This window comes from Balearica regulorum, chromosome 8 (genome assembly GCF_011004875.1).
Source record: "Balearica regulorum gibbericeps isolate bBalReg1 chromosome 8, bBalReg1.pri, whole genome shotgun sequence".
Classification (NCBI taxonomy): domain Eukaryota; kingdom Metazoa; phylum Chordata; class Aves; order Gruiformes; family Gruidae; genus Balearica; species Balearica regulorum.
In genome coordinates, this window is record NC_046191.1 from 30,156,870 (window position 1) to 30,173,751 (window position 16,882).

General features: G+C 43.8%; 1 protein-coding gene across 2 annotated transcripts; it reads right to left on the bottom strand.

The window, feature by feature from the left end:
- Positions 1-3,150: 3,150 nt before the first annotated feature.
- LOC104642517 (uncharacterized) lies at positions 3,151-15,228 on the bottom strand. Of its 2 annotated transcripts, none has more exons than XM_075760388.1 (6): positions 14,805-15,228; positions 14,422-14,490; positions 10,812-10,931; positions 9,428-9,484; positions 6,810-6,869; positions 3,151-5,731 (listed from the first exon to the last, which is right to left on the bottom strand). In XM_075760388.1, the coding sequence occupies exons 1-6, from the start codon at positions 15,193-15,195 to the stop codon at positions 4,929-4,931; spliced, it is 1,500 nt and encodes a 499-aa protein (XP_075616503.1). In that variant the 5' UTR covers positions 15,196-15,228; the 3' UTR covers positions 3,151-4,928. The 2 variants fall into 2 exon arrangements, with proteins under 2 accessions (XP_075616503.1, XP_075616504.1); XM_075760389.1 differs by having other exon boundaries at positions 10,812-10,927; positions 14,418-14,490.
- Between the last annotated feature and the right edge of the window lie 1,654 nt (positions 15,229-16,882).

Sequence of the window (16,882 nt, forward strand, 5' to 3'; positions counted from 1 at the left end):
TCAATGAAAACAATATTACTACAGTGTATGGGAGCCCTGATCACAGACTAGGGCAAATTAAATTATTACATTCCCTGTCATCACCTAGTGTTTGTTTAAATTTACTGCTTAATATTGCTGGATTGGCAGGCTATTTAAATTACTCAGCACTTTTGTAATGCACTACCTCTCTAATTATGCTTTCAAACATAGTTTCTCTTTTCTGCTTGGAAGCGGTTAATCTAGTTTCATGCTCCTCCTTTTCATCTCCAGGCAAACCAGGCATCACATTAGAATTTTCTCAAACATGAAAATCATTTGTTTTCAGTCAATCAAAATTAAAAGGCAATGTTTGTGTACTGGTTTTGCTTCTATGTGGCTTCTATTTATTCTCTGTATCTGTCAGTGGAACTTAATCATAAAACTTTACGTGACTTTTTCAAAGATTCCCTACCAGTGAGCGGAAAGCTCTGACAGGCAAACATCACATGAAAAAAGAGAAGGACATTCTTACAGAAAATGCAATCATCTAGTGAAATTCTCTAAGATTAGAAATAAAGAAACCATTTACCTGCAAACAGCCACGGCTGAGAGAAAAGGAAGAATTGAACACACTCCAGTTTGATGCGCTACTCACTAAACTGCAAAGCGACGGAGATAAGCGCAGCAAGCACTGCCCAAGCACTGCAAGCGGTGAATGGAGACAGATAGTAAGTTAAAAGTAAAGAGCCACCATCTCATCGTAGCTAACTTGGTTATTGCAGCTTTAAGAGAGAGGTTTGGAAAGTTTTCCACTCCATACTACTCTTGCACACCCCTTCTAAAATTAGAAAGGGGCAGCTGGCTATTGCAGCCGAAAGATCGGCTGGAGCCCCCCAGACTCCCTCCCCCCCCTTGCCTTGACTGACGCAGCTTCCAAGAGCCACAGAGGAATTTGGGGAAGGGTGCTTCCACCTGTTGGACATGGAATGAGGTTGTCCAGGCTGTCCAACTGTCAGGAGCTGACAATAAAACAGGACACAGGACAGCTGTGAGGACTACAGGAACAGCCCCCCCTACAATTTCTCTGTACTCCTGCAATTTTGCAGTTTGTCTTACAGCAGAAACAATGCATGAAAAATTCTTTCTGTGCAATTTGGGCTTATAAAAGAAAGGGATCACTTCAGATTTGTTCTCAAGAGTTTTTCAGACAGTCTTAGCACAGAATCTGGCAAGTTGTTCGTATATCATTACAAACCTCCAAACCCAGATTCTTTTTGCCTAAATACAGCATGCTGGTGATTGCACTGCAGATGTGTACAGCTGCATTCTGTACACCAAAAACTTTTATGCCTACCTGAACACGGAGCTCACCTTGCCTTTTGCACTCAGTCTGAGCTGAATCAATTATTAGTGCAAAACAAATACATTTTAAAAAAAAGGATATGAAAACCATGACTTTTTTTAATTTGTGAAAAATGAGGAAATGCTTTTGTGGTATGAAAAGAGGGGGGAAAAATTAGTCCTTTTAACAAACCCGCTTAGCACGCTCAAAACTCCACTGCTCAGTGCAACATGACTAAGGTGTGAGAGACAAGGTAACAACAGATGGGGCTGCACCATTGTTTGGATCCCTTCTACAACATCCACTGCTGAAGGCAGTATGGGTATTGCCATCCTCCAGGTGCACAAAGGTGGCAGTGGGAGCAGAGGCAGGACCACGCTCCACCTTTCGCCTGCCTACCTGCAAAGGGGCTCTCACCATCTGTGGGTGTCCGTCCGCTTGCAACCCAAGGAGCACTTTTGACTGCATTTTCCAGTACAGTTTGCAGAGTGCTGGAAATTTTGTCTGCAGATTGGTGTGTAGCTGGTTCAGCTCCCCCAAAAGATTGTGTTCTGCCCCAAGTTTGTATCTGTAAGCCCGCAGAACAAGAAGCATCCCCTTCTCAGTCCCAAGGCCAGAGGTGGTGTCTTTGCTCTATATAAGCACATTTTTGCTGTCGCAGACTATTTAATTTGCTGAGCTGCTGACAGTTAGGGACAGTTTACTTCAAAAGTGAGATTTCTCAAGAAGAAGCCAAAGTATTTTACAGTTTGGAAAACATCAAATGGCTATGTTTGCTGCAGGCAATGGAATAATTATACAAGAAGGATAGTAATCAGCTGCCTGTGAGCAACACAGACAGACATTACTCTTCACCTCTGGCTGAGGAGGAGTTACTTAATAAGATCTGCTTTAAGTACTTGTGGATATTTAATGTCAGTCTTTTAAGGACAAAGCCACAAACAGCTACAAAAAGGACTGACTTCTTCAACAGTAGGAACAGTCTTCTAATCCTGAGCCTTTCCCCTCCTCCAGAAGAGGCTATTGTGTATACCATTTTGCTTTTGATTCATTTTTCCAGACTAAGTAGCACACCATATATTTGGAAACACACCTCACTTTTCTCTACAGTTAACCAAAAAAGTGATTCTCTTTTGTCTGGCACAACATTAAGTAGAACATTAAGTCTTTAGTTTCCAGGCACCTTCCTATTTTGTCTTGTTATGGGAACATAGCTCTTTAGTATCCCATAATTGGGGGGGGGGGAAGCAGTTTTAGAAACAGAAAATATCCTCGATTACATATATTTTATTTGTATAAGAGCATGGAATCTCCTGCCTTCATGTCATAACTTAGTCTTCTTTTGTGGTTGCCAATTCTGCTAATTATATACTTTTTTCCTAAGCTAGTTTTTAGTAAGACTGTCCCTCCAGTCTGTTCACAGTGCACTAGTTTGCAACAGCAGAGGTACAGGAACATGCAGTTAGGAGGAGAACAAGAATGAAGTCATCCCTTTTGTCAGCTGCTGACTCCTGTACCAGACTAATGAAACAAGTGAACCATATCTTCTTATTAGTTCCAGCTGAAATCAGAACTGAGGAATTAGTACAAGCACACCAAGTAAAAGACAATTCAGAGCTACTACCGTTTCCTGAAATGCTCCCTGTTAAGAGAAAAGCCCTGATGTTAGCAAATACATCTGCATCCCAGTATCTACCACCCCACTCAAGTTTCTTAAAAGTTCTAAATTTTGCAAAAGGTTGTATTTTAGGCATCTGTATTTGGTCAAAGGTAAAAGGAACAATCTTAAACATGTAAAAACACAAAGCCTGACTGCTTAAAATTCAATGGGCAAATCGTAAAACAGCTTCTAAAACAAGCAAGTAAATTTATTTTTAATGATTACTAAAATAGTTTACATAATATACAAACAGGTATGCTATCAGGACACACTCTGAAATAAGTCACAGTTGTTTTCTTAAAAAACATTTGTCCAGTGAAATGTCCAAAATGTAAATGCCATCTTTTCCTTCCTGAGCTATTCTTAAACATCCAGAACAGCAGCACTTCCATGTCTCTCTACTGTTTCTATTTCTTGCCATTAAAATAAAAAGCACTATCCACTGCTGGCTCTCAGTGGTTAAAACAAATCCACCTCTGGTATAAGTGACCACAGATCTGTCTCTGTCAAACTGTGTTCTTTTATATGCTTAAGGTAATTTTGGTCTGTTCCACGTCACACCCCAAACCTTTCCTTGCGCAAAGAAGCCAGAAGCTCCAGCACCTCAAGAGGTTTTCCTGGTTAAGGACTTTTTGTAACAGGACAGCTCAAAGTGCTTCTGAGTAAAGGATGGGTCCAAGAGCCACTAATCTCTCATCTGTTACAAGAAAATGTCCTATTAATTTGAGAGCAGCCTCTACATGTTCCTTCATACTCAATAAAACCAAATACACACGGACCAATAGTTCAAGAGCATACACTAATGGCAGGGAAATGGAAGTGCTGCAATTCTCTTATTTTGTACACAAAATACTTACAATAGATACAAGTACATGTTTTCAGTCTGGTGCAAGGGATTCTCAGCATGAGGCACTAAAAAAAAACGTATTTTAAAAACATGCATTGCTAATCTGGCCTTCGCTAGAAGCTTATACAGCAAGCAGCAGGTTATATGCAGACACATGAAGAAAGGTTATTTTTCTAGGATACCAATTATGACAAATAAATAAATTCTCTTTATGCAAAAATAATCATCTTATTAAAATGAGAAATAATCTATATCTTCCTAAACTTCTGTTTGGAAAGGAGATGTAACAGGTCTGTAGTACACACGACTGACATTTTACCATTTCCTTCCAAATTTTAAGACTTGCAAAACTTTGACAAAGAGCAGAGAAATCCTGGAAGCAGCAAGGCAGAGAGGTGCTGAGGGATTATTCAACTGACGTCAGTACTACTAACGTCAAGCAATCCTTCATACCTCAGTTCTTCTCGCTTTCCAGAACTGTTTGGGGCAGGCTCACTTAAGGAAGAAATGCTTGCTGAAAGGTTCTCTACAAGTCACTATCTTTTAAGCAATTTTGCCATTTCTAGAAGTCACCAGAGACAGCTGACATATATGTTGTGATCAGATGGATCAAGAAAAAGCTTGTGCTTAGACTTGCATCACTTTATCATCGTTTTCAGTTTAGGTTTTTTTCTTACAGTAGAAGAAAAGTAAGCAATTCGGGCAGATGAAGGTGATGTTTTTGCATCCTATCCCCTTGTCAAACGCGATACCAGCTTTATGCACCGCCAGCAAAGGATCCTCACAGCAAAGCCAACAGTGCATCAAGACAGCTTCAGAAGCAGATGAGTGGTTCTGCACTAGTGGACACTTACTTCCAGCTCCAGGACGCCAAGCCTGAATAAGTCACTGAACACAACTTACCAACAACTAGCAAGTTCCTTGCTTACAGTCTGCAGTTGATTTAGACAAGTCAGAGTTAATTGAGCAGAAACAACCCTGCCATTTGGTGGAGTTTCTTTGCACAGAAAGGCCTGTATGCTGCCTGAGCTAAGCAGCTGCAGTAAGCTCTTCCCCGTTCAGCCATTGCAACATACGTTTTCTGTCTTCCTCCTTTCCCAAGTCCTCTCTGGTAACTTTTATGTGCACCCCTCCACAAGGAGGCCCTGTTCAGGCCAAACAGGCAACACAAGATGAGATATACGGCTCCACAGTCCACTCAGCTTATCTGTGTCCATGCTATTATAAGAACTAGGAACATCTGAACTGGTAAACTTTGCCCAGAGGAAATCCCGGACTTTCTCCTCAACTTCTTGCAAAGTGAGGCTCTTTCTCAGCGACTGCTCATCCAGGAGAACTGTCAGCAGAAGAGCCACATCCTTAAATGCTGCATTTTCATGGTCACAGTACTTGTAAAAGATTAAGGTGGAACCTGCAGGCAGTAACTCAAATCGATGCACCACCGCTACCTTCTTGCCTTCTCTGAACCCAGAGCTGAGCTCATTATCTACCTCCAGCTTGACAATGTCACTATCCAATATGGCTTTGTCGGCCCCGTTAATTTTGATTGTAGTAGCATTCTGGGAGAAGGCAAAAGCATCGGCAATCTCATTACTTAGGCACCTCAGTGCTTTCTCAGCTTCTTGGCCAGCTGTGAACAGTAAGATGGCTGGCTCCAAATGCAGATGGGAAGCATTAAGGTGTTTCTCAAGGAACACATGGGTTCTTTTCCACAGATTGGGGTCCTGACTTTGGTAAGTATTTTTAAGTTTCTTCATCCGGGCCCGAAACGCTTGCAGAATTTGAGTATCTCTACTTGACAAAGTTGCATCTAGAAGATTTGGTATTTCACTCCACAGGACATAAAGCAATGGCACACCAATTAACAGAACCAGTAACAAAGTCCGGCTCTTGTGAAATCCACTCTGCAATTCACCATCATCTGTAGAAAGGAGGAGCAAACAAGAAGAAAACAATGTTTTAAAAGGAATCAGAGGTCAACAAACGAGGAAAATAAGAGGAAACAGTAGAATTCAATGAACTCATCCCACTCTCAAGCTACTGGTACAGCAGCTGAAGAGCATAAAGATGATGTTCTAGTTAAAAAAACCCCCACAACTTTGAACTTCTTTAGCAACTTAGTGAAGTGACAGCTTTAAAAAAGGACTTTTTTTTTTTTTTTTTACACATTTTCTGATTGACTAAGAAATTGGATATTATTCTGATAGAGGAGCTCTTCTGAAAGTTTGTCAATACTCCATTCTATTTAATCATATCCAAACTAAGAGCTTAAAACAGTTCTGAAAAAGATCAAGCTTTTTCCTGCATTTAGGCTCTGCAGAAAAAGCCCTATACAAAACCTGTCATCACCAGAATGGTTTCTGTGTTGTTCGTTCTCCTCCCTATACCCATAAAGATAAAATTAGTTTCTGCAGCAGTGTTTGCATCTCAAACACTGGTGATCAACACTATCAGAAAACATTTGTGGTCTTTGGATTAGTCAGCTTCACAAAGAGTACACACAACAAACAGTGCACAGGAAGCATATAGAATATCAGATATTTTGATTTGTTTTTTTATTTGGACAGTTAAATTAACACTTGTTTGACCTACTACAAGCATAAGGCTTGATTCTGTTCCCAGTAAAATTACTGACAAAATATGCCAAGCTCCCTGGAAACGGGAAAGAACTGTATACCTTATGCTACCTTTTTATATCCTGTCTTTTATCAGGACAGCAACACAACAACTGTTAAATAAGAACACCAGGCCTGCCTTTAATCTTAGAGCAAATCTTGTAAACACTACAGATGGAAGACCTTAAATTCAGGTGGAAATGTTACCCATTATACAAGACACTTCCTTAGTGCTGAAAACACATGCCCTAGGCAAGCCAGTCATCTGTTCTGGCAAGGACCCTCAGTTTAACACCAGCTACCAGGAAAGCTAATACTTGGACAGGCATGAAAATGGTTAAATGTAACACACACATGAACTAGAAGTGAAAGCAGAAGGCTTACTTTTGGCCAAAGGCTGTGACTGCTTCCCTATACTGGGCTGATCTCGAAATTTACTTCTGCCTGTTAAGAAGAAAGAAACATGAGAAAAATACTAAGACAACAATTCTAACCAATCTTGCAGCGTGAAATATGGCAAGGAGTTGAAATCACCAAACTGTTATTTTCATTGAAAAGCTGTTCTTAGTTACGCTTTTACGTACAAAGTTCTAGAAAGCCTACAGGAAGGTTAAAAAAGCACCCTTGCATGACACCTTGTTGAAGCAAACCCTGCTAAGTAGGAGCAAAGGCAAGGCTGTGAGCTCATCCTGGGTACAGCTGTATCAGGTATGGGGCTTTCTGTTCTTTTCTGCATCACTCGCCTTCCTCTGCTCGGGCAAGGATAGTCTTGAAAAAGGGAAATGACACATTCACCTCTATTACTAGCCTGAGAAATTCCATTCAACTGGCAGACCAACTCTCCATCTGCACCATTTGCCAAACATCTGCTCTTAAGCCATCTTGACAATCTCGCATAAAAAGTGCAAGTCCCCAACCTATCACAAATCACCCGCAAAGATACGTAACTCTTGACAAGTTATGCAAATAAAAAGGGATGCATTTCAAGTACGAGATGATGAAATGGCAGAGATTTCACAACCTGTTATTTTCTGCACAAGGATCCCATGTCCCAATTAAGTTTCCTGATTTTGCTCAAGAATTTAAGGGACAGAAAAATGGAAGTTCAATTAACACACATATTAGAAAAACAACATAATGCAAGACATAAGTAGCAAAAGCAAAGTAGTATGTTAAAGGCATAGTCTCATATCCCCTCCATCTAGCTTGGGTCAGAGGCCTGCTTCATCAGCAATCAGTTTCTTGGGATGAATTATGCTGTTAAAGCAAAATGCAAGCTTTCAACTTCAAAATATACTTTTGGTCTATTTATTTAAATGGGCTTAGACAACAAAGTACATGAGACATTATCCATAGAAGAGTGTTACAAACAACTTTCCCAAGAGACCAGTATGAATATATACAGTGCAATTATCGGTCAGCATGTTTTCTGCATTTAGTCAGTTAATTAAAAAGACACAAAAGTTTCTGGCTCCTTGTGAACTATGGCAACTGGTTCAAAGCTGAAGGCTCTTTAATAATATATAACCAAATCAGGGTACTGTCAATGGCACTATTGAAAATAAATTGAACAAACACACCCTGCAGTAGTTATTTCAAGAACACTAAAATAAATTCTATAACCTTGTTTCTGTATGAATGTAATCACAGAAGGTGCTAAAAGCAGCTCTGGTTTAAGCCGGAGCTTAACTGGCTTAATGAGCTACGCTATTCTGTAATTTCAACCCCCCACCTCAATAGGGCACAGACATGGAGCTTGTAACTGGCTAAGCTTATGTAAGTCTTCCAATAGTTAACAGATCAAAATCGCCTCAATTCTGTAATATTTTACAATGTAGCCCCGTTTGCAGAGACTAGGTTTCATATTTAGGAGGCAGCTGTGATTCATACCCTAAAGGAAAAAAATGTTTCAATAAACAGTCTAAAACCAGATCCTACCCTACCTAAGAATCTCGCCTTCTTTACAACACAATTTGCACAAAGGCCAAGCAAATTATTTGTCTTGCCTAACTCAAAACGTGTAACTTCTGCAGATACCTTAGAGCTTTCAGAGTTTCAAGTGATTTTCCGCAGTTCTTCACCCAACACACAACTAGTCACTCTGCAGCACCTATTACCTCTGGCACAGGAAAGAAAAAGTACCTAACTAGTAAGAACTTCCTGCATCAATTCATTTTTCACAAATGTGCAGCTACCACAAGACAAACTTCACTTCTGAAAGGCACTGTGGGTTTTTTTTTAAAAAAAAAAAACAACAACACAAAACCCTCAAAAAACCTCCAAACAACGCCCTCCAGGGTTACAAGACTTAGTTTATCTGTATCTGTTCAGGAAAGAAACAAGTGCTGAGACATTAACAGAGGCTGCTAAGAATTCAGAACACTTTTCCCCCCCTCTTCTTTCAAGTACTCTTCCAAGAGGAAAAACAAACAAAAACCCAAAGCAACAAATCCACAAAAACAGCCAAAGATAAAAATCTGGAACACAAGGTCATTAGATGAACAGCCTGGAGTTTGCCAGCAAAGAAAAATGCTGCTCCTCTCCAGGAGTATAAGACAAGTAATTCAATCTTAGCAGGCCACCGTTACTCGGGGAAAGGCTAGAAGGGAAGGTGATACGTACAAACTAATCTAATATTCACTGCTACCAAAAGGTAAAGGTTTTGTTCCCTTCCTCAGCTAAGCCCCACTAGTACATGCTCTGCATTTACTGATTGTCCCACAAGTTTCCTAACCCAGCCAAAAAAGAGAGGGGGAAATAGAAAAGAAAAAGTGGGTCATTTTCTGTGGTCAGCAAGTTGAATAACCTCAGAGAAGGGCTCTGGCTCTGGAATGCGCTGCCTTCTCCAGCTTCCATTTGGATCTGCCTCCTCGGTCCCTTTCAGCCTTGCCAGACAGATTGCCCCAGGGCACAGGAAAAACCGTAAGCAGAGGAAAGGAAAAGAATCCTGTACTTTTCACTTAATTACAGGGAAAGACTAGGTATCTATTTTTTTTACTTACTCTGTGATGTTGTTGAAGAGTGCTCTTGATTTTTCTCAAGGAAGTCAGCCTTTCTTTCTGAAACCAAAGCACAGATGAAAGCACTTGGTTATCACATCAGAGGTCAGAATAAGACAGACAAGCCATACGTGCTTTTAGCTCTTTCTATGAAATTTTCAAAGATATTTAGGGAAGGACTATATGCTGTACTGCCAAACCAAGTCTGTGCCGTATGACAGCCTCTTGGACCCTCTGTAGATGGAGAAAGGCACTATTATCTAATAGAAAGGGCTTAATTTGGTCCTTCACCCTGCCTTTCCTAATATGACACAAAATTATCATTCTTATTTTTTCTTTTGAAAAGTAACGATGCAATAACAATCAAATGCAAAGGATGGGAAGGATTAGTTGATTGCTAATGGAGGGTACCAGATTTGTTACTTCTGAAACCAAAACCATTCAGCAGGAGGGGAAAAAAAAAACAACCCCCAAAATAGACAGTATAAAGCTACCACCTTAACAACACTGCTATCAGACCAGAGGGGCTCCAGCAAACACGGGCACGTTCTTCGCTGCCTGAGCAAAATGCCTGCACGTGCGCCTGGGAAACAGCAGGCTGCCATAGATGGGTTCTTGTGCACGTCTCAGCTACCCGGTTCACATTCGAGTTTTGTCAGTCTGCGCTCCCGATTGCTTTCAGTGCTCTCCCATAAACACTGTGTGATTAGGACTGTTACTGACCCTCGCCCTCTGACCAGTTACCAGCTCTCCTAAAAACCTCCCTTACATAGCATATCTTATTGGATGTATTCAAACCACCTGTAGTAACCTAACTACCTTCTGCTGGGCTAAAAAGTATCCCTTATTTTCTTCCTCACTGTATTTTCCTATTGCTTCTGTGACATACATCAAGAAAAATCTCAGAGCAATTGAAGAGAAAAAGTGCTCCCTCACTTTGAAATCACTTGGTATAGTCAGCTTCCCCCCGCTAAAGTCAAAAGTAAGTTGTCTTTTTAGAAAAAGAACAGTTTTGTTTTGCATTGCCTGAGGCAATTAAAGATCCACTCTTATAACAGTTTTTGAAGCAGGTATGATGTTACTTATCTTTTTTTTTTGCTTTTCAAAAAACAGACAGCTATGTATCAAAGTTTAAAACTCTGCTTTCTTCAACTTTAAGGTTTTATACCCAAGCATTTGACTGTCATACTACTATCAGTTTTAATTTGACTCATGGGCAGGAGTACACCCTGAATTTTTTTTTTTTTTTTTAAAAAACTTCATCCATTCAGATTTCAAGTCAACAACTCCCTCTTTTGTAATAGAACTGAAAGAATGACAGTTTAGCACATATAAGCAATCATTTGTCACATCATGGAAAAGGTACTGATAAAACTGGTGGTGTTACCTTTTAACGGCGTATAAATGTTTGGTTGAAGCCCTGCTGGTGTCTCAGGTTCGTTACTGTCATAAGCCTTTGCTTTTTCCTTTATCAGATTCTCCTGAAGAAAGTAAATTGAAGAACTGCCTGTCAGAAGGCAAAAGAAAAAAAAAAAAAAAAAGAGAGGATTGATATAGGTGTAGTATCATTTGTGCTTGCTTCTCAAAACTGAAGGACCAAGACACAGTTTCAGAACATACATGACCTAAATCAGTTATTTTCAAGTTGTCATGTCCCAAGAGTTACTTTCTTAAAATGTAACCAAAAAAGCAACTAAGACTTGAAAAGCTTATGGTAAATTTGAGTTCACTACAAATATAGCTGTCTACACCACCACATGCATTTACTTTTTTACATATTTTTTTTCATTTTTAGGAATCCTTGGCTTAAAAACACTTTAAAAACCCCAGACATCAAGACACCAAATGCCAGGAAATGCCTTACACTAAAGGGATTCAGTGTAAACTAGTAAATACACAAACACAGGAGTAAAGAGAATTTTCCCCCCAGCTTTGGACAGACAACTTGCAAACAATAATTGCGCTGTCTTCCACAGCATTAGGCAGAGGGGAAAAGAGAGAGAAACAAATATAGAACATAAGTCTCCTTTTTATGTAGTCCAAGCCATCCTTTAGTTGGGTCTCTTTCTCATTAACCATAATTGCAATCTAGTGCACCTATGCTCCTAACTTAATCCCCTCAGGTAGCTGGGAAGAAACTAAATCAACACTTTCAGATTGTTTTCCAAATTACAGAGCCACTCAGATGCTGAAACCCAACTTAGTTAATGTTACTAACTGGAAAGAATAAAGCTCTGTAAGGTGACAGGAGTCACAGAGCAAAGGTCAAGGCTGGGAAGCCAGCCAAAAGCAGAATACCAGGAGAAGAGGTTTGAAAGCATAAAGTCCTTTTATTCTTTTAACAGGACTGGGTCCTCCCGGGGCTTAATGTGTTTCTATAGCTCTTTTACCGTACGCACAAGGGCAACACACAGCTTGCCACCTAGTGTTTATTAATTTTACTTCAAGAAAACATAGCCTATTTCTAATATGCTCTGGCAGCTTTAGTATGCCAGTGTATGTGAAGCATACAAAGGAGAAAAAAAAAACAAACACAAAACAAAACAGACCCAAAACACAAACAAGGGAGAAAACTCTAAGTTTTAAACTAAGATATTAAATCATAGGTACAACAGTAAAGTATTTGCACATGGTGAGTGGGATCATATATTTTCAAAACCATCTTAAAAAGCTGTTAAGTGACTGATTTCCCACCAAGCTAAGAATGAAGATACTCACCAAATTACTTGATTTTCAGGAATGCCAAACAACATACCCATATTATTTCACTATGTACTGAGGTCTCGCAAGGACAAATCTCACTAGTAGTGGTGGCTAGTAATCAAAAGACCAGAAAGATCTATGAATCTAAAAAGGGCTACTCATGGAGTCCATACTTTTTAATTCCTCCCCCCCTCAATCAGTACTCTGTGTCTCTCAAAGCATTCTTAAAGTTGTTGTAAAAAGGAAAGATTTAAATCTATACATCATCATTTCGCACAAGAAGACAGCTTGTGAATCAGCACCTTCTCCAACAGTGGGTATCACCAACAGGGAGAGTATTAGTGCAAGCAGACAGCACCCATGGCATCCTGTAAGAGAAAAGTAAACTCCCCCTTTATGAAGTTTATCTTTCCTAGAAATATATATAAATTCCAGTCCAGACATGCCTGTTCTTTCCTTACAAGGCCATAACCCTCCTACCCAAAGGATCACTCCTGCCTCCCAGGCAGCTAGCGAGGATTTTCCAATCCACCTGAAATCTGCTAGCCACCCACCTATTGCACAGTCACCTCCTCAGAGACGGCGATCTTCTCACTATCCCCGTTTCATACGCCACTTTAATCAAAGGCATTAGAAATCTGCGAGTTCATAAACTACAGGTTTATAAACCAAAATATAAAGCCGCTATTTTAACAGTGGGACTTGTTAAGTCTAGTACGTATCTATCCCTGGGGGTTCAATCTTTTTCAACACAGCGATAAGCCTGCAACATGCTGCAATGTTCCACAGCAACTACAGACAGCACAAACTCGAGTGCCAAAACCACCAAGCACCTGCCTGTAACTCGTACAGTCGCACACTCTACTTTCATATTTTAAGACAACTTCAATGGAGATTGCTAGCACTTATCTCTAGCATATATCTGATCTAGAAGATGCCTGATTCAAGGCAAGGTTTGTAAGCTCTTAAAGCTTTTTAGCTCTGGAAGCAAGTTTCCTAATCTATATTTAAAACCTCTAAGCAGAAGCCAGAAACCAGTTTCTCAAGTTGTGGTTTTGCTTCCATTCTGCTCTCAGGGAAGCTTGACAATTACATCCTTATAAAAATCCCCCCTAGCCTCACAGACTCTGCATTCCCCTAAACTCTGCAAAAAAACCCCCAACGCTCCATAGCTACAGGTAGGAGGATTGCGAGGGGGGAAATTACCCTTCTCTTCTATATAAAGCATTAAGGTCTTTTGTACTTTTATGCTTGTTGTGAATATAATCAAATACTGTTGTTAAGAGCTCAGGGAGGTGGGGGAGAACACGTCTTCCCCCAAACTAACTTTGAGAGATATCTACATTAGGAAAAAAAAAAAAAAAAAAAAGATCTGCTCAGCTATACCTCCTAAAGCAGCCCAGCCACACTTAAAATACTAAGCGTGTAGCACCCTGTTAGCAACAGCTTCCCACAGCTTTTTTCAGATAAATCTTTGTACTTTCCCAGAGAAACACTCATAACCTCTCTCTTCCTCCCTCAAGACAAGATTTTTTCCACGCCTCCTGGAAGTTCTGCTTCTGAAGCATAATTAAGGCCATGCACTGCGGCTGTCACGAGAGCTTGGCGACAGCCCTGTCCAAAGAGTACAGATGGGAATGGAGAATAGCTGTATACAGTGCCACTCAAAATAGACCGACAGAGTAAAAGGAAAGGATTTTCTTGCAGCTTTCTGCTAGAATGACAGGCTACAGCCACTTGACTGCACTACAGAAAGTTAGCATTGCTCTCCAGTTTTGAGAAGGATATAATTTTCATCAAATAAAGAAACAAGGTGTCATGCAGAGCTAACAGTGTCCAAGAACAAGTACCAACATATGCTTGGTGCTTCAGAGAAAGGACCAGCAAGCCCCAGTTACGCACCTCCTCATAAGCAATGGTGCTCACTGCACAGAGCAGTCTTACAGCGATCTCTTTTTGCAGCTCAAGCTACTTTATTTAAATTCAGCCTTTAAAAACAAAGCGGCGTTGGTGAAATCAGTTATTCCCCGTTTTAATGCTGCGATAAAACACTATTCCAAGCGACGCGCTAGGTAAAACAGCCGCCTAAGGGCTTTGGTGCGCACCCATCCTTTTGGAAGGCCGAGAAGCACTCCTCGTCACTTACGTATGGAGTAACAACCGCAGAGGGATTTCCTCGCCTGTACGCCAGAACCACGGTAAAACCTGCAAAGGAGCTAAACCCCAGTAAACTCTCATTTCCCCCCAGGTTTGTGCATTTCAGCACCCGGTAACCTCTCCGAGTTAAAACCTACCTGCCGATCTACACGCTTTTATAGGGGGTCGAGTCAAGGAGTCTGGAATCCCAAAGTGACGATCGTCTCCTGGAACAAGAAGCCGGTGAAGGGCGCGGCAGGGCCGGGCAGCTCCGTTCAAGCCCACCGGCTGCAGCCCGGGAGCACCAGACACCCCTTTCAGACTCACCGGGCTCCCCCAGTGTTTCCAGCGGGGCTGTGCGGGAGAGCACCCCCCGTTTCAGTCCCGCAGGCCGGTCCCCCCCCCCCCACCGCCGCCCCCCCGACCCCGGGCTGCACCTACAGCCCTGCCCCGCAGCCCGCCCGCCCCACTTCACGCCGCCCCATCGCGCCCTCAACCACGGGATCTACCGCGCGGCGCTGCGCCCGCCCGCGGCGCTCACCCTCCAGCGCCCCGCCGGGGCCGGGCTCGGTCGCGGCCTCCACCTCGGCCTCCTCCGCCGGCGCCGCCGCCAACCGGGGGCTCTTCCGCCTGCGCTTCAGCTCGGTGGCGTCCGGCTGAGCCTGCCCGTCGCTCCCCCCCACCATCCTGCCCGCTATCGCCCCGCGGCGCCGTCGCCCGCTGCCCCGGCCGCCTCCCACCGCCTCTCCGCGCCGTGCGGGAACGAAGCTGCCGCCTTCCCGCGGCGGGGGCGGCTCCGCGAACCTCACTTCCCGCCGGCCCCTCCGCGGGGCGGTCTCAACGTCCGACGCTTCCGCCGCGTCGCCGTCAGACCCCGCCTGCGCGCGGAGGGGGCGCCGTGGCGTCACGTGGTACAGCGGCAGCCCCGCCATGGCCCGCGCCGCCACCGGTTCCCCCCCCCCCCCCGCCCCGTTACCCGCTGAGGGAGCGGGGCTGCCGCCGCTGCTTCTGCCGCCGCCGCCGGGCCCCGCCGCCGCCACGCCGCTTCCCGGCGGGGAAGGAGGCCGAGAGAGGGCCGGGCGGCGGGGAGCAGCCGTTCTCGCGGCCCGGCTGCGCCGAGGCTGCCCTCCAGTGAAAAAAATGAGGGAGCGCCCGGCGCGCCGAGCCGCCCCTTCGGCCGCGGCCTCCCCCCCCCCAGCCCGGCGGGGCCCCGCGGGGGCGGCCCCTGAGGGAAGGCCGGGCTCGGCGAGCCCTCCGGGCGGGCCTGGGCCCGCTGCCCCGCTCAGGCAGGCGGTCCCGGTCCACCGGGGCCGGGCGAGACGCGTCGGCCGCGGCAGGCGGTTTGTCTTCCCGCACCTGAGAGGGCCGAGGCGCGGACGGAGCCTCCGGGGCTCGGGCAGCCGGCGGAGTCCCCCCTCCGCGAGGTCCCGGGCGCTGCCGCCTCCGTGCCGGAGCGGGCGGGTGGGCCCCGAGCCGGGAGGGGGGGTGTCCCCGGCCGCATGGCGGTCTGTCCCGCCGCGGTCGGAAGGAGCTGGGTGCTCCGAGTGAAAGGTGCCCACGGGTGGGAACACAGCGCCTGCGAGGGTTGTGCGTGGAAGATCCGCACGCCTGCGTCTGCCGCCTCGTCCCATCTTTTGGAGGTGCGCTGACATTTTCTGTAACCGCCGCGCAGATGGTTACCGGGGCAGCAAACTGTTTGGGAGCAGTTTGGAAACAAATCCTAAGGAATTTCTTTATGGAAAAGATGATTTGGGGAAGACACTACTGACATCTGTAATGGCACTATCTAAATCTCCGGGGCCGCGGAACGCGTACGCTCTCATTTGTGATGTTACTTGTTTGCAGGGCTGTAAACAGGGTAGATGCGTACCTGTTGTGTGCGCTCAGACAGGAAAGCCGGCTGAGGGAAATGCCATTCAGTCTTCACTTCTGCAACTGTCTTGTCCGTATATTTCAAAATCAAACCGATTTTAATGCAATAGTAGCACACTGTAAGTGTTCCAGTTTCATCCAGAAGCAAGTGAGTATTTGTGAGATAAGTTATGCATACCTCCTGTACCAGCCATAGAGTAAATATCGTCCTTCTTTTCAGATGTAAAAGCACGACGCAGACATTGAGCAATGTTCCCTAAAGCAAAAATAAAAGAGGATGTAACGAATATCGCCTCTGGAGGTTGCAAAGCACAGCTGAACCGTCCCTGCAGGTCAAATCAAGTAGAAAAAGACGTGCCAGTGACTGGCTTGTGATCTCTGGGTGGGCAGAACTACAAGTAGTGTCACTATAGTCACAAGTTTCCAAAGAAAGTTACTAAACAGTTACATGATGTAAATATTTTCATAGCCCATCCTTCCTAATTCACCTAGTCACTGCTGACTCTTTTGCAGATTGAGAGAAAATGTTATTCCTGTTTAAATAAAACCCTCCATCAAACCTGAGTTAAAAAAAGACCAGATTTGTTAAGTTACAATTCTGCGAACCAGCTCATATCCCATGACTTTATGAATGTTAAAGGAGGAAAAGCAATGTTATACTATGTCAACGTGGTTTTTTGTAATAGTTTTGCGATGGTAGATGACTTTGTGTCCCAGACCCACCAGGTAATTCTCCTGCCAAGCTGC